The sequence below is a fragment of the Sorex araneus genome, chromosome 6 (assembly GCF_027595985.1).
Source record: "Sorex araneus isolate mSorAra2 chromosome 6, mSorAra2.pri, whole genome shotgun sequence".
NCBI lineage: Eukaryota > Metazoa > Chordata > Mammalia > Eulipotyphla > Soricidae > Sorex > Sorex araneus.
Genome location: NC_073307.1, coordinates 103,634,050 through 103,658,750, shown reverse-complemented (window position 1 = coordinate 103,658,750; position 24,701 = coordinate 103,634,050). Strand labels below are relative to the sequence as shown.

General features: G+C 39.4%; 1 protein-coding gene across 1 annotated transcript; it reads right to left on the bottom strand.

The window, feature by feature from the left end:
* Positions 1-3,785: 3,785 nt before the first annotated feature.
* On the bottom strand, positions 3,786-4,829 carry LOC101548260 (olfactory receptor 52I2-like). The gene has a single exon (XM_012934928.2). It carries the CDS (start codon positions 4,758-4,760, stop codon positions 3,786-3,788), a length of 975 nt encoding a protein of 324 aa, XP_012790382.2. The 5' UTR covers positions 4,761-4,829.
* Between the last annotated feature and the right edge of the window lie 19,872 nt (positions 4,830-24,701).

Sequence of the window (24,701 nt, the reverse complement as noted above, 5' to 3'; positions counted from 1 at the left end):
CGTGGGGATTCAACCCAGGTTCTACCACTTGTGTCTTGCATGCTGTACTATCTCTCTGGCTCCTACAGTAGATTTCTTAAATGCACCTAATATTCCTTGATTTATAGGGAAACAATGAGCTTTCAGAATGGAAATCTTATCAAATATGTTTAACCACCTAATAGTCTTAATTTGGGACTGGAGCGTTAGCACAGCAAATAGGGCATTTGCCTTACACGCAGCTGACCTGGGTTCGATTCTTCCGCCCCTATAGAAGAGCATGGCAAGCTACTGAGAGTATCTCGCCCACACAGCAGAGCCTGGCAAGCTACCCATGGTGTATTGATATGCCAGAAACAGTAACAACAAGTCTCATGATGGAGACGTTACTGGTGCCTGCTCAAGCAAATCGATGAGCAACGGAATGAGAGTGATATATTGGCAATGATAGTCTTAATTTGTTCCTATGTTTTAAGGAAATATATTTGTTGGTAAACTCAATGAGTCATCAGTTTTCAGATATGGTCCAATATTAGCAAAACATATGAATGCTGATTCATTAAACATTAGGTCAGTTTGGAAGAACTAGCACATAAGTTCTTATTGACCTGCATCGTACCACAGCTTAAATAGTGCTTAAGACTACCTTTTAAATTATACAGTGAGAAATTCACTCATATTTAAAGTCTGTATAATATGTCAATATTGTATTATGTGCTGTCCATAATTGAATTTTTATTTCCCTCTTTGAAAAGAGTTTTTCCAGGTTACCAGAAACAGCAGCTTAAGACTAAGTTATAAAAGCAATACTTAGAAAATTATGTTTAATGTTTTTAAATGCAAAATGTGTTTCTTTTAACATATACAGATTATTTGGGTTAAAACTTTTTGATAGCAGAAACTAAAAGCGGAGACTAAATAAAGAACTGGTGACCTGCTCAACACCTTTATTGCAAACCACAACACCTAATCAGAGAGAGAGAACAAAAGGGAATACCCTGCCATAGTGGCAGTGTAGGGTGGGGGGAGACGGGACTGGGGAGGGGGGGAGGGATGTTGGGTTTACTGGTGGTGGAGAATGGGCACTGGTGAAGGGATGGGTTATCAAACTTTGTAAGGGAGAAACATGAGCACAAAAATGTATAAATCTGTAACTGTAAAAAAATAAATAAATAAAATAAAATCCAAAAAAAAAAAAAAAGAACTGATGACCTGGAGAAGTTTAGCGTCATTATTGATGCTGTTCTCTTGGTATTATTGATATTGTTCTCTATTAACCTTATTATTGCATAGTACACTTCCTCAGAAGTATCAAAAGTATCTTACAAGTAAGTTTCACAAGGCAGAACTAGAAAGCAACGAACAGTATATTCAAAACAACATTGTGTAAGTTTGTTGCTTAGAAACAGTAAACTAGTGATTTGTATACTGACTCCAACTACCTTACAAATAGATCTCAAGATACATTAAAGGGTATAGATATCTTGTCTTAACAGGGATGTATAATAGGGGTATATCTGAGTGTAAAAAATATTGAAACCAGAAATCAATTTTTTCATTTCATTTTGCTAATATGTTTCCCTAACTGCGAAACAGATTTCCCCTCACAAATTCCTGTGTTGGAAAAAGGCTCCTATCCATGATCTCAAGTTTGTCTTGTGGATGGACTGGAATGCATTTGGACTGAAGAAGTCCTCTTCCAGGTATGACATTTCAGCAAAGTTGAATGAATTAATTATAGACTAGAAGGTAAAGTCATCTGTTAACACATATTACATGAGAACATAAAAACGTTTTTGAGAAAACAAGCTAGACTGTCATAGAATTTCCTGCCACCATGCCAGGCTGTCTTCACTGGAACACTTCAGAGAGGGGCCAGTTGAGTTTCCCTCCCTGCCCCAAGCAGAGCCCCAGCAGCAAAAAACCTCCAGCCACAGCCATGCACAAGGCCACTCTCCACACGCTCAGATGAGCCTCACGCATGGAGGAATTGGCAGAGGAACCCAGGTATGCGGGACCCATGGCTGAAATCTCCAAGCCTCCTCGGATAGGGACTGGGCCTCCTATACCCAGATCCCCAGTTTTACAGTAGCTTGGCAATCACACCCACAAACTGCAACCCTGTGCCGACGGCCAAGATCCAGAGATTATAAAACAAAGCTCCTGGAAGAGAGCAATACGGAATCTGGCACGGCAGAGCCTGGCAAGCTCCCTGTGGTATCTTCAATATGCCAGAAACAGTAACAGTAATGGGCCTCATTCCCCTGACCCTGAACGCAACAGGGAATAATGAGACATTAGTGGTGCCTGCTTGAGCAAATTGATGAGCAAAGGGGTGAAAGTGATAGTTAAGCTAGATGTACCAGTTTCTTTTAAAGAGAGACTACTTGAATATTGAGTTCGGAATTTTAAGTCTGAAACTGTGAGAACAAGAAAAATTTCAGAACAGGCTCCTATTAATTCTAAGAAACTAGCTAGGCCTGAGTTTCCATTTCCCAGAGAACGGGACTGGTATTAATGAAAGTAACACCCGAAACCACAGGAAAGGGCAACCAACCACAACCTAGATACAAAGTCTCAAAGACTGGCAGGAGGTCAGGACTAATCAGCAAGCACCTCTCACCCAGAACCCAGCCATACTGGAAAAGCCTATTAATTCTTGGAAAAACAGTTATGTAACAGACATTATAATGCTTATGTTATCAAAACATATACGAACCTGAGAATTGGAGTAGGAATCCTTGTCAAGACTCCACTGGGTTGGATGAGACTTGGACCCTAGCTCGAGCTAGCAATGGCTCAAGCTAGCAATAAAGGTTCCTAGAGCTGGTCTCTCCATGAATGGGAAACCCAAAACCCGGGTATAACAAAACAAAGTGAAGAGAAAGTGAATCTGTCTTCAGTTCAATCTTATTTTACTCAAATATTAATTATACTATTAAAAGCATTGCCAGAAAATTAATCATTTCAGGGCTGGAAAGATAGTACAATGGGTAGGCATTTGCCTTTCACATAACTGACCTGGTTTCGAGCCCCAGTAACCCATAGGTACCCCAAGTCTGCCAGGAGTAACTCCTGAGCATCACCAGGTGTTTTCCCAAAACAAAACCAAAATAAATTAATTTTTTCATTTACATTCTTGCTAGAAATTGATATTTTATTAGGATAATTCTTGTAGTATTATCTTAGAACATTTATGGTGCCAAGAGAATCAAGCCAACTTTGCTTATCAACTTCAAAAGTAAGCTACTTGTGGGCCAGAGATACAGCTGGAAGAGTTTGACTTGCCCAAGTTCAATCCTCAGCATCCCATATAGTCCCCTGAGGATGACCAAGATTGATTCCTGTGAGCAGAGCCAGGAGGAATACCCGTGAGAAATGCTGGGTGTGACCCAAATGGAGCCTGAGTAGAATTTGTATTAATAAGTCTCTGACCTCTGGAGAGACGTGGGTGCTGCCACTCCCATTTCTGTGCCCTCTCTCCCACTCTCTCACTCTCTTTCTCTCTCTCATTCTTTTCTCATTGTCCCTATTCTCCGTTTTCTCCCTCTTCTTCCTCCCTCTTTCCTTCCCACTATCTCACCCTTCTCTCTTCCTTTTCTGTTCCCCCTATCACTAATATTCTCAAAATAAAATTATTTTACTTAAAAAAAATCTTGGAATCAGAGAGGTAGTACAGTGGCTAAGATGTTTATCCTGCATACAGCCTACTTTCTTTCTATCCAGGTACCACATAAGGTTCCCCCAAACTCTACCAAGCATGACCCCTAAGCACCACCATGTGTGACCCCCACAAAAATATGTATTCATGAGCCAAGATGAGAGTGGTTAAAGAGGCAGCGCATCAGCAAATTTGATGTTCGTTCTCTTATCTGTTTGGTTCTCAAGCCATAAATAATGGGGTTTAGGGTAGGTGGGATGACCAAGTACAAATCAGCCAACAGCACTTGGGTATGTAAAGGCACTAAGCCCTTCCCTATCCAGGCCACATAGAGGGATGCCATCCCCGGCAAGTAGTATAGAGCCATCACCCCCACATGGGATCCACAGGTGCTTAGTGCTTTCAATTGAGCATTCTTTGAGGAAAGGCTGAACACTGCCCGGAGAATCAGGTTATAGGAAGCCGCAATGAAAATCACATCAGAGCCCACAATAATGGAAGAACCAATCATACTGTAGAGACTACTGGGCATGGGGTCAGCACATGCCAACTTGGCCACAGCTATGTGCTCACAGTAGGAATGGAGAACCACATTGGAGCCACAGAAAGGGAGATGACTCACCATCCAACTTAATGGAGTCATGAAGATGGCAGCTCTGATGATGATGACCACACACATGCCCAGCATCACTTGAGGTGTGAGAATTGTTTTATAATGTAGGGGCTTACAGATGGCTACATAGCGGTCAAAAGCCATAGCCAGCAGCAGTCCTGTCTCCACAGCTGTGGCTGCATGAACAAAATACATCTGAGTAAAACAAGCACTAAAGCTGATGGAGCCATTTCCCAAGAAGAAGATGTCCATCATCTTGGGCACTACGGAAGAGGCCATGACAATGTCCACAGCAGCTAGCACACATAGAAAGTAGAACATGGGCTCTCGGAGAGTGGAATCCATCCAGATGACAGTGATTATGAGGGTATTCCCTAAGAGGACGATGGCATACATGGCAGTTAGTGTTAAAGCCAGCCAGAGATGTGAAGACTGCAAACCTGGGATACCCACAAGGAAGAAGGAAGTGGTTTCAGCTGTGTGGTTGTAGGGTGATTCCAGCATCATTGATGACACAGCATTCCTGTTAATGTATAAAATATGTAAGAAAGGGATTCAATTGACTCATAGCTGCTGAAATAGTATTCTCAGTTCTATTGTCCACAGTATAAGGAACTGACAGCTGACAAACTTGTCCTGTGCTACCTTCCATTTTCCTCACTGTCACTGTCACTATCAGTGTCATCCATTGCTCATCAATTTGCTTGATTAGACACCAGTAATGTCTCCATTGTGAGGCTTGTTTGGTACTGTTTTTGGCATGTTGAAATCGCCCCGGGTAGCTTGTCAGGCTATGAGGTTTGGGCGAGATACTCTCGGTAGCTTGCTGGGTCTCGGAGAGGGACGGATGATTCGAACCTGGGTCAACCGCATGCAAGGCGAACGCCCTACCCACTGTGCTATTGCTCCAGCCTCCATTTTCCTCATCATTTCTTTTTCTTTATTACTTACTATTATCATAATAGGTTATCTCATAGGTTATCTCCTTTGGGAAATCTATAAAACTCTAGCTAGCCCTTGTTGAGGCTAATCAGGTGTCTTACTTCTAAGCTATTATGAACTCCTGAGCAACCTAAACTACCAATTCTTACCTCTTTTACCCATTACTTTATTGTATTCAGTCAATTTTGCCTGTTTTTGCTCATGCCAATTTCCAGGTGTATGATAGATAACTATGATACACACATCTATAAAGAGAAAGAGAGAAAGAGATAAGAGAGAAGAGTGCCTGCCATAGAGACAGGCTGTGGGGGAGGGGAAGTTTAACTGGGGACATTGTCAGTAGGAAACATACACTGTGAAGGACACGTATTGGAACATTATATGACTGAAACCCAATCATGAACCAATCATAAACAACTTTGTAACTGTGTATCTCCCAATGATTCACTAACAAAATAGAAGACATGTGTACTCTCTGCAAATGATTTCCATAGAATTTAATATTGAGTAGTTTGTCTTCTTTTTGGTGGGCAAGTCGGGCCACACTCAGCTCTGTCTGAGCTCACTCCTGACTCTATGTCCAGGAATTATACCTGCAGTTGCTTGAGGAAACCATATGTGATGCTGGAAATCAAACCAGGGTCTACTAAAAGCAAGGCATGAGGCTTAAGCCCTGTGCTATCACTATAGCCCTGAATTTTATTTTGTACATTCAATTTTCAATGCTTAATAATTATTGAATGAAACAATGAACTTCTTGATAGGAACAAGTCACCTCTTCTATTCTTAGTGCTTAGGCATGAGATGAATGAAGCATCCTTCTGGTCAAAGAATTGGATCCAGGAAAATAATATCATTAGAGAGCAACGTGATCTCTTTCATTGGAGATAATAAACTGGAAGTATTCATTGTCTCAACTTTCTCTAAAGTTTAGCCTATTTTCATGTTGCTTAACTTCTAGAACAAATTGGTATAAATAAATTTTAGTATTTCAAAATGTATGAACTGCCTCCACCCTACATGTATATTATTATATTTCTTCAATATGAAAAAATTCTCTTCATTAGAAATTATAGTCATTCTAAATAGTGAAGATGAATCCTTTAAAGAGTAAGACATTTCTTAAGGAATATAGTATGTACCAGTACAATGCTTATAAGTATATTCAATCCAACTATTTCTCAGTTTACAAAATAAGACAGCTGTCCTTTCAAAATAGCTGATATGACCTTTCTAGGATTAAACATACTTTTCCCAAATAACATAATAGTGGTAAATTTGAGATTCAAGTACAGGTCTTCTGTTAACACTTGTGACTCCCATGTGTCCACCAATCACAAGATAAATAATAAGAAAATAACTCTTATGACTGGCAAAAAAAATAGTGAAATGCTAGTAGACTTATTTGACCAGTTTTGATGGGACACAGTTACTATGCTGCATAGCTAGGTACAAGTTAATCTCTATTTATTGCAACTTTAGTTCCCATCTATTATTTTATGACAGTATGACAGTATTATTAATGTGCAATAGTCTTACTGTATAAACATTAATGAAATAGTCAGCATTAACTACTATCCCACTCTTGTGATAATCCATTATTTATAGGTGCTTTTGCACAGATGTTTTCCATGACTTTATGTGATGTTTGGGAATAAGCACATTGCTCTAATCATCTGAAGATACTTATAAAGGCCACTTTTTCACTTGTGGAGTCACTCAGCTTTGGATTATGCTGGTTCAACTTCTTCAAGAAACATCGATTTCTCTTTTCTTAAGAATTCTGCATGTATGCAGTCCCTATCAGGATACCCATGACATTTTTTAAAGAAATAGACAAAACACTCCTGAAATTTACATGGAACAATAAACCCCCCAAAGTAGCTAAAGTAATCCTTGGAAAAAAAGGTGGGTGGCCTCACCTTCCCCAACTTCAAACTCTACTACAAAGCAGTAGTAATTAAAACAGCATGATATTGGGATAAAAACAGATCTGCAGACCAAAGGTACAGAGTTGAATATTCTGTCACAGACCCTCAAATATATGGCCACTTAATCTTTGACAAAGTAGCAAGAAATGCAAAGTGGAACAAGGAAATCCTCTTCAACAAGTGGTGCTGGGAAAACTGGATCGCTACCTGCAAAAACATGAACTCTGACCTCTGTCTAATGACAAGAGTCAGATCAAAGTGGATTAAAGAACTCAATATCAGACATGAATCTATAAGATTCATATAAGAAAATGTAGGCAGAACTCTCCATGACATTGAAGCCAAAAGCATCTTTAAGGACGAAACAGCACTGGCCATGCAAGTGGAATCAAACATAAACAAATGGAACTACATCAAACTAAGAAGCTTCTGCACTTAAAAAGAAACAGTGACCAAAATACACAAACAGCCCACAGAATGGGAAAGAATATTTACCCAATATCCATCTGATAAGGGATTAATATCCAGGATATACAAAACACTTGTAGAATTGTATGAGAAAAAAACCTCCAACCCCATCAAAAAATGGGGAGAAGAAATGAACAGAAATTTCCTCAAAAAAGAAATACAAATGGCCAAAAATCACATGAAAAAATGCTTCACATCACTAGTCAACAGGGAGATACAGATCAAAACAACAATGAGATATCATCTCACACCACAGAGATTGGCACATATTCAAAAGAACAAAAGCAACCAGTGCTGGTGTGGATGTGGGGGGAAAAGGGACGCTTCTTCACTGTTGGTGGGAATGCTGACTGGTCCAGCCTTTCTGGAAAACAATATGGACAGTCCTTCAAAAACTAGAAATTGAGCTTCCATATGACGCTGCAATACCACTTCTGGGAATATATACCGAGGATTCAAAAGAGCACAGTAGAAATGACATCTGTACCTACATATTCATTGCAGCAATGTTCACAATAGCCAAAATATGGAAACAACCTGAGTGCCCTAAAACAGATTACTGGTTAAAGAAACTTTGGTACATATACAAAATGGAATAGTATGCAGCTGTTAGGAGAGATTAAGTCATGAAATTTGGTTATAAATGGATAAACATGGACAGTATTATGCTAAGTGAAATTAGTCAGAAAGAGAGGGACAGACATAGAGGGACTGCACACATTTGTGGAGTGTAGGGCAGCATCACATGAGGCTGACATCCAAGGACAGTAGATACAAGGGCCAGGGATATTGCCCCATATCTGGAAGACTGCTTCATGAGTGGAGGTGAGAAGGCAGATGAAATAGAGAAGGGATCACTAAGAAAACGATGGCTGGAGGAACCAGTTGGGGTGGGAGATGCATGCCGAAAGTAGATGATGGACCGAGCATGATGACCTCTCAGTGTCTGTGTTGCAAGCTATAATGCCCAAAAGTAGAGAGAGAGTATGGGGAATATTGTCTGCCATAGAGGCAGGGGGAGAGTGGGAAAGAGGGGTATACTGGGGGTATTGGTGGTTGGGAATGTGCACAGGTGGAGGGATGGTTGTTTGATCATTTTGAGATTGTAACCCAAACATTCTATAAAAGTTGATTCAATAAAATTTTTTTAAAATTTTAGAAAAGAATTCTGCATGTTTATATGTATCCCTCTTAAAATGTGTTATTAGTTCTGTATTATCAAAAGAGAGGATAAAAAATATCTAATAGCATTGGTTATAAGTAATAATCCCTAGACTGGAATTTATCTGTCACTTGCAAGTGTGGTAAAAGTGCTTAGTGCATAGATGCTCAATATAATATGGCTAGTGAAATGAACCTATTTCCCGTGATTACTCCTCTGGTTCTACATTGTTCTATAAGCATACTCTACTATGTGTGAGTGGATATAAAGTTTAAAATATCTGAGGAGGAGCCAGAGCAATAGTACATTGGGTAGAGCATTTGACTTGCACGAGGCTTTCCCAGGCCCACTTTCTGGCATCCCATATGATCCCTCCGCGTACTGCCAGGAGTAAACTCTGAGCATCTCCGAATATGACCCATAAAGCCAAATAAATAAATAAGTATATCTGAGGAGCCTGAGAGATAATACAGGGGTTAAGGTGCTTGCTTTGCATTCGGTCAATCCCCGTTCAATCCCTGGCACTGAATTTGGTTACCTAAGAAGAGCGCCAAGAATAATTAAGCTCTGAATAAGCTGGGTGTGACCCAAAAAATAAAACCAAAATAATAGCTCAGCCTGGAATTTCAAAAATTTTTCCTCTTATTGCCTGTCACTGAGATATAACATCAGTACACAACAATATTCTTCTTATATGACTCTTCAGTGAGACACCTCAGAGATGATGAGTCAGGAGAAAGCAAAAGCTTCCCATTACAAATGGTAAGAAAAGGAAGGATATTTTTTAAACTTCTGTTTGCTCCCTGGATACCACAAACTCAGTTAAGCATTATTTTATAAAGAGCTAACAAAGAGCTTGAAGAAGCAGCTATCTTTCTCCTCCCACTCACATACAAAGAATGTGTAATATATACCCCAATTTTATTTTATTTATTTGTTTTAAATCCAATATTTATTTTAGTGATTATGAAAATGAAATCTTTTTCTTGTTGTTCATTTGTGGGTTTTATTTTTTACTGCTTTATCTCATAGTAATTCAATAAGAAAAAGAAATATGATGTTAAAAGCAAAACAAAACAAAACATTTCAGGTACAAAAGAGAGTACCACCAAAGAGAACTTGGCTGTGCAGAGCTATCCGGAAGATTCTTGTAAGCGTAAGCGTAAGCCTGCCTTCCATTACCCGGGATCCTCCGGGCTGCCTGGTTCTCTGTCTGAATGTACTTTTCCTTGCTTCTCACATGTGCTGGGTGATTTCTTGCTTCAAGCAGCATGGCAGTATACACCCCAATTTTAAATATCTTAAAATTAAAAGAAGATATGCAGAAGTCATTGTAGTGGAATTTTTGTATTTATGATAACTCTATGCCTTTCCTCTCTAGCCAAGTATGTCCCAAAGGAGCACTGCAGCTCAATTTCTTTTAATCCTTTCTATTCCCTAAAAGTTCTCTTTATTGAGCTAAGAACGGACTGATCAATCCCTCCTTCAGCATTATACCAAAGTCTGCAGATGTCCTCTGTTCTCTCTCACTCATTCTCCCATCATTCCCACCAGGTAATCTTGATAGCAGGAGTACTCACCAGCTGTTTATATTTTCCTTCCTTGAGTCCACTGGCCTTGACACTTCATCATTCTAAAACATGGTCCCCAGGTCAGCTAACATCCTTGGTGTTTTCTCTATTCAGCCCCCCCCTAATGTGCCCATATCTAGTAGTCCACGTTTCTTTCATTCAAAAGGTACTTATTTATACAGATTGCTTCAGGAGGAGCAGGGCGAGTGACACAAGGTCAAAGATAAACATAGAGCAATGTGAAAAGTATTGTCACAAAACTCCCCAGAGGGAGGTTGCTTTACCCTTTGGATTCATTACCTTCTACAACTCCCTGGACACACTGACTTCCCCTGGCCTCTGCCTAACAGCCAAACACTAACTCCTCCAGAGATTTATTTTTCTTTGTGATTTGTCCTCTGGAGATTTTCAGATTGCAGGAGGCAGAGTGAATAAAGAGTCTTTGTCTAAAATCCTCAGAGGGTACCCTATGAGTTAGAATATAGAGTGATTGCTAAAAGGAAAACAAAAGGCCAGATGTTATATTAAGGAAAGCCTGCTATTTGCAAACCACCTTGATAAAGACTTCTCAAAGATAATCCCATTTAATTTCATAATCCTTTGAAGTAGCTGACATTCTTGCATCTAAATTTTGTTTTTTATTATTATAGTTTCAGTATCGTATGACAGTCATATTATTGTCTTTGATCGTTTTAACAGTATTATCACACTTCACTATCACCAAAATAGTCAATACCCTCCACCAATAACCAAATACCATTTCTAGTCTATGTTTTCATGACCATCCCATCTCCCCACTTCCCCAGCCCCTCTTCGCCTCCCTACCACTTGGTAATCTCAGTTTTTGCAATCCAGGGACAGGGTTTTTAATGCCCATGGAAGAACTTCTGATTTCTTTCTTCTTCCAACTTAAAAAGTGATGTTAGAGGGACAGAGACACAGTAGAGGAGTAAGGCATTCTCCTTGCATGGGATTAACCTGGGTTAATCCTTGACACCACATATGGTTTCCCAAACATTCCCAAGGAATAACACATGAACAGGAGTAAGCCCTGAACACAGGTGGATGTGGCCCCAAAACATTTTTTAAGAAAAGACAAGGGTTAGGGGGGCTAGGTCGGTTAACATCTGGTGGTGCTCAGGCACTACTCTCATCTCTGTGCTTAGGGACTGCTCCTGGTGTGTACTAACTAGAGCTGGCTGTATGCCAGGCAAGCGTCTTAATGCCTGAACTATCTCTCTAGCCCCTGGGTATTCATTTCTAATAATAGCCAAGCTCTTCAGAACATTTTGATTTTCTAAACTATTGGGTTTACTTGCTAGATATAATCCATTTATAATAAGCTTTTTATACAGGTGATTGATAACCATTTTATATATAATGATATAACCTTTTTATATCAAGTTAAAATGTCAATTTGTATGTTGCAAAATTTTTGTTAGGTAACATCTTTGGTAACATCACTAGATTATCTGATTGCTTTATGTCTATTTCCTCATTTGTAAATTAAAAATCATTTATAAAATCATCATTTATTATATTACTTTAGGAAATAAATGAGATAGCACTGATTTCATGTGAAGAGTTTAGCACATTGCTTGGCATAATGTGCTTAATAAATGTTGATTATCCTTAGAAAATTATAAGTCTGTAAAGTTCTTGTTACTCCATGTATGATCATCAGACCAATGTTATAAATTGGGAACTTTGTTAAAATGCAAAGTTTTACTTTTATACCAGACTCTCTCATTCAGAGCAGGAATTTTCACAAAACCTCCCAAGTTATTTACATTCATATTAACATTTCAGAAACACTAATACCATTTGTTCTTAACCTTTTCACACCCATAGATCTACATAGTTGTACTCACCAGAAGGTTTAAATCCTCTTCAGTTGGCTAGTGTCATTTTCTTTTGTTTTGTTTTTTACTGCCTGTTGACCAGTGGTTGAAAACAACTAGTTAGATCATATCCTTTTGAAAATCGCTATTTTAGGCATCAGGAATATTGCACTAAACCCCAGAGTGCAGTCAAGAAGGAGACAGAAGGTGAAACTCTGGACAGCAAGGTGACACATAGGTCTATATTCAATCACTTATCACCTCATCTGTAAATATCAATCCTATAGTCTATATTTTATAAAGCTATAAATCATATCTCTCTGACTTATGTTATGTTAGGATAGATATTAAACAGTTCAATGAAGTATACATAGAAGGAAGAAATGGTTTCATCAACAAGAGGCTGAGTTATAGGTAGAAACCTTCAACTGCCTCCAGAGATTCAAACCTCAGAAATTATGTTCCTAGGAACTAGGGAATTATAGCTACATTTTTTCAGTCTAAAATTTTATTTCAATTTTCCACTTAGGCATAGGGAACATATCAAACTTATGTTTGTGCGAGTACATGTGTGTGCATACATGCATACTTACAAGTAATCACTGATAGACTTTTTTTTATCATACAGCCCTGTTTGCTTGAGTTACTTTTCAGTGGGATTCTTTCATAGTTTTCAAAGAAAGAATTTTTTTTGAGCTACTAAGAATCAGCCGTCATACCTATGGAAAAGTCTGTAGAATTCCAGTTGCTTCTTCAAAAAGATAGCTCTTTATTGTAGAAAATAAACATAATTTTCCAAACAGTAGAACAATTCTCTTTAGATTTAGATCGGTTTAACAAGTCTCTTGAGATAGGGATTAAATAGAGACAAATGATATTTTTTTAAAGATATAGGCCAAATGCTGTTCAAATTTATATGGGGTAATAAAACCCCCAAAGAACCAAAGCAACTCTAAGGAAAAAGAATATGTGAGGTTTCTCTTTCTCCAACTCCAAATTATACTATAAAGTTGTAATATTCAATAAGTGTGGTACTGGTATAAGGACTAACTCTCAAACTAACTGAATAGAACTGAGAATACAGACAGACCCTCGGGTATATGAACAATTAATTATTCACAAAGGAGCAAGAGTACGAAGTGGAGCAAGGAAAGTCTCTTAAATGTTGGTGGGAAAATTAGTCACATGAAAAAATGAATTCAGATTTTCTTCTAACATCATACACTGTAAAAAACTAAAGCACGCCGACGGTCGTGTGCACTCGCGGGCTCTGCTCTCCGGGCGGCTCTGTCTCAACTCCCACGTTCGGTGCTCTGGAACCACTGTGTTTGCTGTCAGTCAAGGGCAGGCGACGGAAGGAAGAAGGCCAAACTGGTTGCTCGATCAGTTTATTTCCTTCTCTCTCTCTGCTTCTTCTGAGTCTGGGATCCTCTCTGGATCTTCTTCTATCTCCCCTGTCTTCTTCTTTGTCTCTCCCTCTGTGCCCCACAGTCTTAGTTTATATAGCAAATTACATAAGGCAGTAGCACAAAGGTGGGTTTAACATCAACAAATCAACAAAGAAGGGTAAGACCATTTCTTGAGGATATTAACAAAATCTCATCTAAAGAAATCTCATCTAAGGAGATCTGCTCAAGGGTGTGATTCCAAACAAGGGTGTGTCAGGGTGTGAGCTAGTAATCTGCTTAAATAGTTATAGTAAATCTACTTCTAATATTTCTAATATTTCTAGCAATGTCATTCTGTATGAGCACAATAAGAGATATAAAGTTTGGTTCTTCCTGAGGACATCTCACTATACAGTCCTCAGGCCAGGTTAATCTTCCTAACCCAAGCAGGGTCCTAGTCTTTTGGATCATGACAGCATTTGTCTATGATCAAGCTCTTAACTTATAGTTAAGAATTAGGCACTTTGGCCAGGCCCATCTGGATGCCAGGGTAGTACATAACTCACCGCTTGCCCTGGATCCGTCCTGTCCCTTGTCAGGACCCTGCTTTTGGGGTGCTAGGAACTGAGGGCAACTGAGGCTTAGGTGGAGAAAGCAGATGCCTGGGAATGAATAATATTCGAAGCCAAGTAAGTCCCAAGTTACAAAAGCATAATATTGTCTACTTGTGTCCATACAGAAAGGCCATTGTTCTAAGGTAAACTAAGTTCCCTGTGGCAAGGCTATAAGGACAAACCCCATGTTATGATACAATGCACAAAAGTCAAATCAAAATGAATTAAAGATTTCAATATTAGATGTAGATTATATTGAGAAAAACGTAGTGGGACACTTCATTACAATGAATATAGGTGAATCTTTAATGAATCAAAGCCATTGATCAAGCAAAAGGTAAAGAAATGTGACTATATCAAACTAAGAATCTTCCATGTGAGCAAAAACCCCAATAACTCAAATAAAAAGACATTCCACAGACTGAGAGAAAATATTTATCCATTACTTATTTGATAAAGTTTAGTATCCAAGATATTTAATGAACTAATAGAACTTTATGAGAAAAAAACAAACAACCCCATCAAAATATGAGGGAACAAGGTGAACAAAACCTCCTCAAAAAACATACATGGGCTAGAGCAATAGTACAATGGATAGGGATCTTGCCTTGAACACAGCAGACCAAAATTAATCCCTAGAATCCTGTAAGGTCTCCCAAGCTCCACAAGGAGTGATCTGTGAACATATAGAGTCAGAGTTAGCCCTGAGCACTTCAGGGTGTGGCCTAAAAACAAACACAAATAAAGAAGAAACATAGTTGGGAATTAACAAATGTCCAGGCAACAAAAACTGAGAATTAATTATCAGTAGGAAGCTTACCAAGAGGTTCATATAGGATTGGAGGAATAGAATGAATGGGGAAGGAAGCAAACACTCTAGTGGATGGTGTGGTTCAGGAATTTTTTACGCATAAAACACTGACATTAAAAGTTTTATAATGTACATTCCTAGATTTTGATTACTTAAAAATAAATGATTACTTACATGGCCAGAGAAATAGTACAGGACTTAAGGCACTTGCCTTGCATGCAGCTGCCCACATTTGATCTCTGGCAAATTGTATGACTCCCAGGCACCACCAGTGATCCTTAAGAATCACCTGTGTCAGGCGGGGGGGGGCTTAGGGTGGGGGGGCTAGGGGCGTGGGGGTGTTTGGGGTGTGAGGGGGCGGGGTGGAGCTATACTGGGATTCTTGGTGGTGGAATATGAGCACTGGTGAAGGGATGGGTATTCGAGCATTGTATAACTGAGATTTAAACCTGAAAACTTTGTAACTTTGTAACTTTCCACAATAAAAAAAAAAAAATAAAAAATAAAGGAACATTCCAGAGAGAAAAAAAAAAAAAAAGAATCACCTGTGTCATATTCCATTGTGTGTGCTCCCTATGTCTGACCAATACAACATATTTTCTTTATCCATTTAGCTGTTAATGGACATTTTAATTGTTTTCACACTTACACAATAAATTATGCTGCAATGATTATAGGTTACAAATATTTCTCTAAGATCCTGATTTAAAAGCAGATTAAAACTTATACATAAACTCCCCTCCCCCGCTTCCCCCCCCCCCCCAACCGACCGGGGTCCCTGAGTTCCTGCAGCTGGCCCGCCCCGTATCCTGCGCGTCCTGTATCCCGATCTGGCTCACTAACTGCGGCCTGCCCACCCAGGTACCGTCAGCGACCCGCGGCCACGCCCTCCCGTCCCCCGCTTCACGCTTCCTTGGGTCTTCCCGCCTAGCTCTCTAACAGGAAGACACTGGGGGCGTGGCCTGTATCTTAGTAGGCATGGTCTCAAAGTGGGCGTGGCTTCCTGTCTGAGCTGCTGCCTCTAATGGGGCCTCAGTAATTCTTTGTTACCTCAGCACAATAGTTGTCTATTTCTTTGAAAATCACTTTAGCCATCTCAACCACTCATGCAAAATACCTATTAGCTTAGTTTGACACTATAAAAGCTGTCAGTGAATAAGCGAAGTTTAGCACAATCAGAGCCCTCAGCTCTCCTCAATCAGCCCTCCTCTCCTCAGCAAGAGGGAACAGGAATAGATAACTACAAAGGTACAACTCCATACTTCCGTAACAATATGAAGAAGCAGCGAAAATCCCCTCGACGAAGAGAGGGAGAAAAGATTCCAGAAACATCAACAGGGGCTACTCACATCTACGACCTCTCAGATAAACAATTCAGAGAGGAAATCTGGAGGAGAGTCAACGTACTCCAAGCAACCATGGAACAGACATCCAATAAATTAAGGGAGGATATGAATGAAGCACTGGAACGGTCTAACAAGAAAATACAGGAAGAAATAAGAGCAGAAGTCTCAAACCTATGAAAGGAAATCACACAAATAAAGGAATCGGTAGATGAATTAAAAATCTCATTAGATGCCCTCAACAGTAGAATGACTACAGCCGAAGACAGAATCAGTGACCTGGAAGATGAGCTGCAGAAAGCTTATAGACAACAACAAATCATGGCCAAAGACCTCAAAATGGCTATAGAGCGAATCAGAGCCCTGGGGGATGACTTCAAGAGGAACAACATAAGAATCATTGGAGTACCAGAACCACAGGGAAGTAACCCCAATGAAAAAAAAAACACAGTTAAAGACATCATTGCTAAGAAATTCCCAGAGCTAGAGAAGGCAGACATCCAGATACAAGGAGTCTGAAGAATACCAGCAAAAAGAGACCCGAATAAAAAGACTTCAAGGTATATCATAGTCAGAATGACGGATGCTATGGATAGAGACAAAATTCTGCAAGCAGCAAGGTCAAAGAAGGAAATCACATACAAAGGAGCACCCCTCAGATTTACAGCAGATCTGTCAGAGGAAACCCTCCAAGCCTGAAGACAATGGTGGGACATAGTGAAAAAACTCAACGAAATGAATGCCTCACCAAGAATACTTTATCCGGCTAAACTCTCACTCAAACTCGAAGGAACCATACACTATTTCTCGGATAAACAACAGCTCAGGAACTTCATAGATTCAAAACCAAACTTGAAAGAAGGTCTAAAGGGGCTACTGTAAGACAAGGAGGAGCCCCATAAAAACAACAAATACCACAGAAAGATGACACAAAACGCTATAACAATAATCTCTCTCAATGTCAACGGCCTAAATGTACCCATCAAGAGACACAAACTGGCAAAATGGATCCAGAAAATAAACCCAACATTCTGCTGCCTGCAAGAAACACACCTGAACAAACAGAGTAAACATAGACTCAAAGTCAAAGGATGGAAAACAATCCCGCAAGCAAACAACTCCCTTTAAAAAGCTGGAGTGGCCATCCTGGTATCCGACAACATAGACATCAGGTTGAAAAAGATTAAAAGGGACAGCTAAGGTCACTTTCTATTTATCAAGGGATATGTACAACAGGAAGAAATCACACTCTTAAACATATATGCTCCTAATGAACGACCGGCTAAATATTTAAAACAACTCCTAACAGACTTCAAAGAGGACATCACTAACAGCACAATAGTAGTCGGAGACTTCAATACCGCCTTGTCATCTCTAGATAGATCGACAAGAACAAAACTCAACAAGGAAACACTGGCTCTGAAAGAAGAAATTGAAGAGAGAGGCCTAATAGACCTATACAGGGCTTTACACCCCAAAAAGAAAGAATAAACATTCTTTTCCAGTGCACATGGAACATTTTCTAAAATAGATCATGTACTGGGGCCCAGAACAGACCTCAATAGAATAGGAAAAATAGAAATTGTATCAACCATCTTTTCAGAGCATGATGCTCTGAAGATAGAAGCTAACCACTCACCGACATGGAGAACCAAATCAAACACCTGGAAATTAAACAATTCAATGTTGAACAATGAGTGGGTCAGGAAGGAAATCAAGGAAGAAATCAAAAGGTACTTAGAAACAAATGAGAATGAAGACACGAGCTACCAAATCCTATGGGACGCAGCTAAAGCCGTGTTAAGGGGAAAATTTATAGCTCTCCAAGCATTCCTCAGGAAGGAAGAAAGGGCCCACATAGATAGCTTGACTTCACGACTCAAGACCTTAGAAAAGGACCAGAAAAAGGAACCCAAACCAGACTGAAGGAAAGAAGTAATAAAAATTAGAGAAGAAATTAATGACATCGAAACCAAAAAAAAACAATCCAAAAGATCAATGAAACAAAGAGCTGGTTCATCGAGAAAATAAATAAGATTCATAAACCGCTAACAATAATCACAAAGAAAGAAAGAGAGAGAGCCCTAATAAATCGAATCAGAAATGAAAAGGGGGACATCATGACAGAAACTAGTGAGATACAAAAGATCATTAGAGACTACTTTGAAGGCCTATACACCACAAAACAGGAGAACCTAAAAGAAATGGATGAATTCCTTGACTTCTACAATCTCCCAAGACTGAACAAAGAAGACTTGGAATACCTGAATAAACCCATCAATGTTAAGGAAATTGAAACTGTAATAAAAAATCTCCCCAAAAACAAAAGCCCAGGCCCAGATGGTTTCACCGGTGAATTCTTCCAAACATTTCAATAAGACCTGTTGCCAGTTCTCCTCAAACTTTTCCAGGAAATTGAAAAAAAAGGAACTCTCCCAAACAGTTTCTATGAAGCCTACATCTCCCTAATACCAAAAGCAAACAAAGATACCACTAAGAAAGAAAATTACAGACCAATATCCCTGATGAACACCGATGCGAAGATTCTCAACAAAATATTAGCAAATAGGATCCAACAACTCATCAAAAAGATCATACATCACGACCAAGTGGGATTCATCCCAGGGATGCAAGGATGGTTTAACATTCGGAAATCAATCAACATAATCCATCATATCAACAAAAGTAAAGATAAAAACCATATGATCATATCAATAGATGCAGAGAAAGCATTTTACAAGATTCAACATCCTTTCATGATGAAAACCCTCGCCAAAATGGGGTTTGGAGGAACTTTCCTCAAGATAGTCGAAGCCATCTACCACAAGCCTACAGCAAGCATTATCCTCAACGGGGAAAGACTAAGGGCCTTTCCTCTAAGATCAGGTACAAGATAAGGATGCCCACTCTCACCACTTCTCTTCAATATAGTACTGGAAGTACTTGCGATGGCTATTAGACAAGAAAAAGAGATTAAGGGCATCCAGATAGGAAAGGAAGAAATCAAACTCTCACTATTTGCAGACGATATGATACTATATCTAGAGAAGCCTAAAGCCTCTACTAAGAAACTCTTAGAAACAATAGATTTATACAGTAACGTTGCAGGCTACAAAATCAATACCCAAAAATCCATGGCCTTCCTATACACAAACAATGAGGCAGAGGAAAGGGACATGAAAAAAGCAATCCCATTCACAATAGTGCCCCAGAAAATCAAGTACCTCGGAATCAGCTTAACCAAGGAAGTAAAAGACCTCTTCAAAGAAAATTATAAAACGCTACTCCATGAAATAAAAGAGGACGTGAGGAAATGGAAACATATACCCTGCTCGTGGATAGGGAGAATCAACATTGTCAAAATGGCAATACTCCCTAAAGCATTATACAGATTCAACGCGATCCCTATAAGGATACCCATGACATTCTTCAAAGAAATGGATCAAGCAATCCTAAAATTCATATGGAACAACAAACGCCCATGGATAGCTAAAACAATTCTTGGGGCAACAGATGATTGGCTAAAGAAACTCTGGTATATTTACACAATGGAATACTATGTAGCTGTCAGGAAACATGAAGTCATGAAATTTGCATACAAGTGGATCAACATGGAAAGTATCATGTTGAGTGAAATGAGTCAGAAAGAAAGAGACAGACATAGAAAGATTGCACTCATATGTGGAATATAATGTAACTGAGAAGTACAAGTTGGCAACGATGCAACTTCTGGCAGATATCCCTCTGGACTTAGTTACTAAAATACTAAATTACAGAAACCCAAAACTGAGAGGCCGCTAAGTGTGGTCACTCGACCTCATACTTCTTCATCCTCAGCAATGGAAAACAAATTATCTAATGCTTCCTTTTCAGCAGGTCTGACTTTAGGGGAGAGACTCTCCAAACAATAATAGTGAGTTTTGTTGAAATATTGTATGCAATCAAAGTGAAAGTAAAGTGAAATTTATTAGTTACACAGGCGGGGGGGGGCTTAGGGTGGGGGGGCTAGGAGCGTGGGGGGGTTTGGGGTGTGAGGGGGCGGGGTGGAGCTATACTGGGATTCTTGGTGGTGGAATATGAGCACTGGTGAAGGGATGGGTATTCGAGCATTGTATAACTGAGATTTAAACCTGAAAACTTTGTAACTTTGTAACTTTCCACAATAAAAAATTAAAAAATAAAATTAAATTAATAATAGTTTTTAAAAAAATTAAAAAAATAAAACAATTCTTGGGGGAAAGATGATGAGAGGCATCACCCTCCCCAACCTCAAACTTTATTACAAAGCAGTAACAATTAAAACAGCATGGTACTGGATCAAAGGCAGAGCCGCAGACCAATGGAACAGGGTGGAATATCCCTACACACAACCCCAAATGTATGATCATCTAATCTTTGATAAGGGAGCAAGAGATGTGAAGTGGAGCAAGGAAAGCCTCTTTAACAAATGGTGCTGGCACAACTGGACAACCACATGCAAAAGAATAGGCTTAGACCTCGACCTGTCACCATGCACAAAAGTCAGATCAAAATGGATTAAAGACCTCAACATCAGACCACAAACCATAAGGTTCATTGAAGACAAGGTCAGCAAAACCCTCCATGATATTGAAGATAAAGTTATCTTCAAAGATGACACGAACTAAGCAATCTAGTAGAAACAGATCAACAGATGGGACTACATTAAACTAAAAATCTTCTGCACCGCAAAAGATACAGTGACCAGAATACAAAGACTTTCTACAGAATGGGAAAGGATATTCACACAATACCCATCAGATAAGGGGTTGATATCAATGGTATATAAAGCACTGGTTGAACTCTACAAGAAGAAAACATCCAACCCCATCAGAAAATGGGGTGAAGAAATGAACAGAAACTTTACCAAGGAAGAGATACGAATGGCCAAAAGGCACATGAAAAAGTGCTCTACATCACTAATCATCAGGGAGATGCAGATCAAAACAACCATGAGATACCACCTCACACCGCAGAGACTACACACATCCAAAAGAACAAAAGCAACCACTGTTGGAGAGGATGTGGGGAGAAAGGGACCCTTCTACACTGCTGGTGGGAATGCCGACTGGTTCAGCCCTTTTGGAAAACAATATGGACGATTCTCAAAAAATTAGATATTGAGCTCCCATTTGACCCAGCAATACCACTGCTGGGAATACATCCCAGAGAAGCTAAGAAGTATAGTCGAAATGACATCTGCATTTATGAGCAAAAAACTCGGGTTTTTTCCAGATTCTGGCTATTGTAAACAGTGCATGTTCATTGCAGCACTGTTTACAATAGCCAGAATCTGGAAAAAACCCGAGTGCCCTAGAACAGATGACTGGTTGAAGAAACTTTGGTACATCTATACAATGGAATACTATGCAGCTGTTAGAAAAAAGGAGGTCATGAATTTTGCATATAAGTGGATCGGCATGGAAAGTATCATGCTAAGTGAAATGAGTCAGAAAGAGAAAGACAGACATAGAAAGATTGCACTTATCTGTGGAATATAGAATAACAGAGTAGGAGACTAACACCCAAGAATAGAAGAATAGTACAAATAAGTACCAGGAGGTTGACTCCATGGCTTGGAAGCTGGCCTCACATTCTGGGGAGAGCGCAACTCAGAGAAGGGATCACCAAGTATAATGAGGTCGGAGGCCATGCGGGGGAAGGTTGATGCGGGCTGAATGTGGTCTAGAGACTGAACACAGTGGCCACTCAACACCTGTATTGCGAACCACAACACCTAATGAGAGAAAGAGAAGAAAAGGAAATGCCCTGCCACAGTGGCAGGGTGGGGTGGGGGGAGACGGGATTGGGGAGGGTAGGAGGGATGCTGGGTTTACTGGTGGTAGAGAATGGGCACTGGTGAAGGGATGGATTCTCGAACTTTGTATGAGGGAAACATGAGCACAAAAATGTATAAATCTGTAACTGTACCCTCACGGTGATTCACTAATTAAAAATAAATAAATTAAAATAAAAAGAAAGAAAGAGGAAAGAAAGAAAGAAAGAAAGAAAGAAAGAAAGAGAGAGAGAGAGAGAGAGAGAGAGAAAGAAAGAAAGAAAGAAAGAAAGAAAGAAAGAAAGAAAGAAAGAAAGAAAGAAAGAAAGAAAGAAAGAAAGAAAGAAAGAAAGAAAGAAAGAAAGAAAGAAAGAAAGAAAGAAAGAAAGAAAGAAAGAAAGAAAGAAAGAAAGAAAGAAAGAAAGAAAGAAAGAAAGAAAGAAAGAAAGAAAGAAAGAGCAACGCGGCCCGGACAATGCTCCGGACCCGAATCGGGGCCAGCAACACCGGGGAGCCGGAAGGAGGAGGTGCCGCCAGCACACCTTCTCCAGATGGAACCCTGGCGACACTGAGCAGCAACTAACACGGCTCCAGGATTCGGGACTGGGACAGATCCGAGCCGCGCGGCCGACCTGAAAACATACAATCTTTGAATGGAAAACTAATTATCAAATGCCTCCTTATTAGGGTTATCTTGTTTGGGGATATAACTCCCACAACAATAGTGAGTTTTGTGTTGAAATATGGAACGTAATCAAGGTGAAGAGAAAAAAAAAAGTATGCGTAAATCTATGAGTATAAATTTAGAAGCCAGGAGTGTAACTTAGCAATAAAGCATTTGATTTGCACGTGAAAAAAAAGAAAGAAAGAAAGAAAGAAAGAAAGAAAGAAAGAAAGAAAGAAAGAAAGAAAGAAAGAAAGAAAGAAAGAAAGAAAGAAAGAGAAAGAGAGAGAGAAAGAGAGAGAGAAAGAGAGAGAGAAAGAAAGAAAGAAAGAAAGAAAGAAAGAAAGAAAGAAAGAAAGAAAGAAAGAAAGAAAGAAAGAAAGAAAGAAAGAAAGAAAGAAAGAAAGAAAGAAAGAAAGAAAGAAAGAAAGAAAGAGAAAGAGAGAGAGAAAGAGAGAGAGAAAGAGAGAGAGAAAGAAAGAAAGAAAGAAAGAAAGAAAGAAAGAAAGAAAGAAAGAAAGAAAGAAAGAAAGAAAGAAAGAAAGAAAGAAAGAAAGAAAGAAAGAAAGAAAGAAAGAAAGAAAGGCCAAGCTTTAGTCTTTCCAGAGCCTCCCTTGAGCAAACCAGCAGTTTCTATCTTAATGGCTCCCCCTGCAATTAAGAACCAGCTATGAACATTCCTTCCCACCACTGACACCATCTTTATGGCTGAATACCCCCCACGAGATAACATAGAGTATAGTGTACAGCTCTGAGTTCTGAGCATGAGCATTTTTGCCATCTTCATCCTGTCCTTGTTCTGGTGCTCCACTTATGAGCCTTTCCCTGAACCTCTCTTCTGAGGGCAGTGTCGTGAGCTCAACCTCGTCTCTGTTGCCAGCTCTCCTGTGTCCTGTGCTGAAAGTTTATGGCGTTGCCCATAATTTCTTCTCTGTCCACTCTGGACATATTCCTCATATTCCTGCTGCACTTGGGCTATGGAGTGAAGATTTTGGCTTTGTTCTTCTGAGGAAGTGGAGTGAAAGTCATCATAGACTAGTAGTTAGAAATATATAGAGCATGTTTTTATAATGGTACAGATGTCCCCTGGAACTGTAGTAAGAACAAGGAGGGTGATTCTATTTCTTAGCATTTTCTCCATATATGAACTTCTCTGAATTAATAAATTAAGGTTATATCTTCTATAGTGTCACCTATGGCCACTTTAGAGTAGTTGAGTAGATCCTAGCCTGAGAATAGTTAAGTCCAATTCACTATGATCCATAAGCAGGAAAACAAATTTAAGTTCAAATTTTATAGAAATCTGGAAAATTTAAGTGCTGTTTACCTGCCATTCTCATTTTACACCCAGTAGTAGGTCGGGTACCCTTTATATGTCAACAATTTCATGCTGACAATAGCCAAATGGTTGTAAATATCTTAAGATCATTTCCAGAAAAGCAAAGTTGGTATTCAGGGTGATCATTCTTAGTTTTCAAAAAACTTAGGTCTCCAGGAAAAATGGAGAGCAAAAGGGCATCAGTTTTTGTCAAACAGTCAGATGTAAACAGGCATAGTAGTTAGAAGCTATCTTTCTAATATAAACAAGTTGCTAATATAATTATCATTGGTAGCTTCCTTCACTTAACCATCTAGCCCTGGTGAAACAAAGTCAGAAGCAAAATGAGATTAGAGAACACTCAAAAAGGTGGACAGGGCCTGAAGGAGGAACAGTTGGCCAGAATTGGCAACAGGAGATATGCTTTTAACAGAAAGTGAATCTGCATTCTTGTCTGTAACCTGATCAGACATCAGGATGTTCCCATCAGTTGTATCCAAGAAGTCTCTATTATTCCCATGAAAAAGTTACTCTTCAGTCACACAGTCTCTATGCAAAAATTGCTTTTTAAGAATGGGGACTGGGAGAAGAGAATAAAACT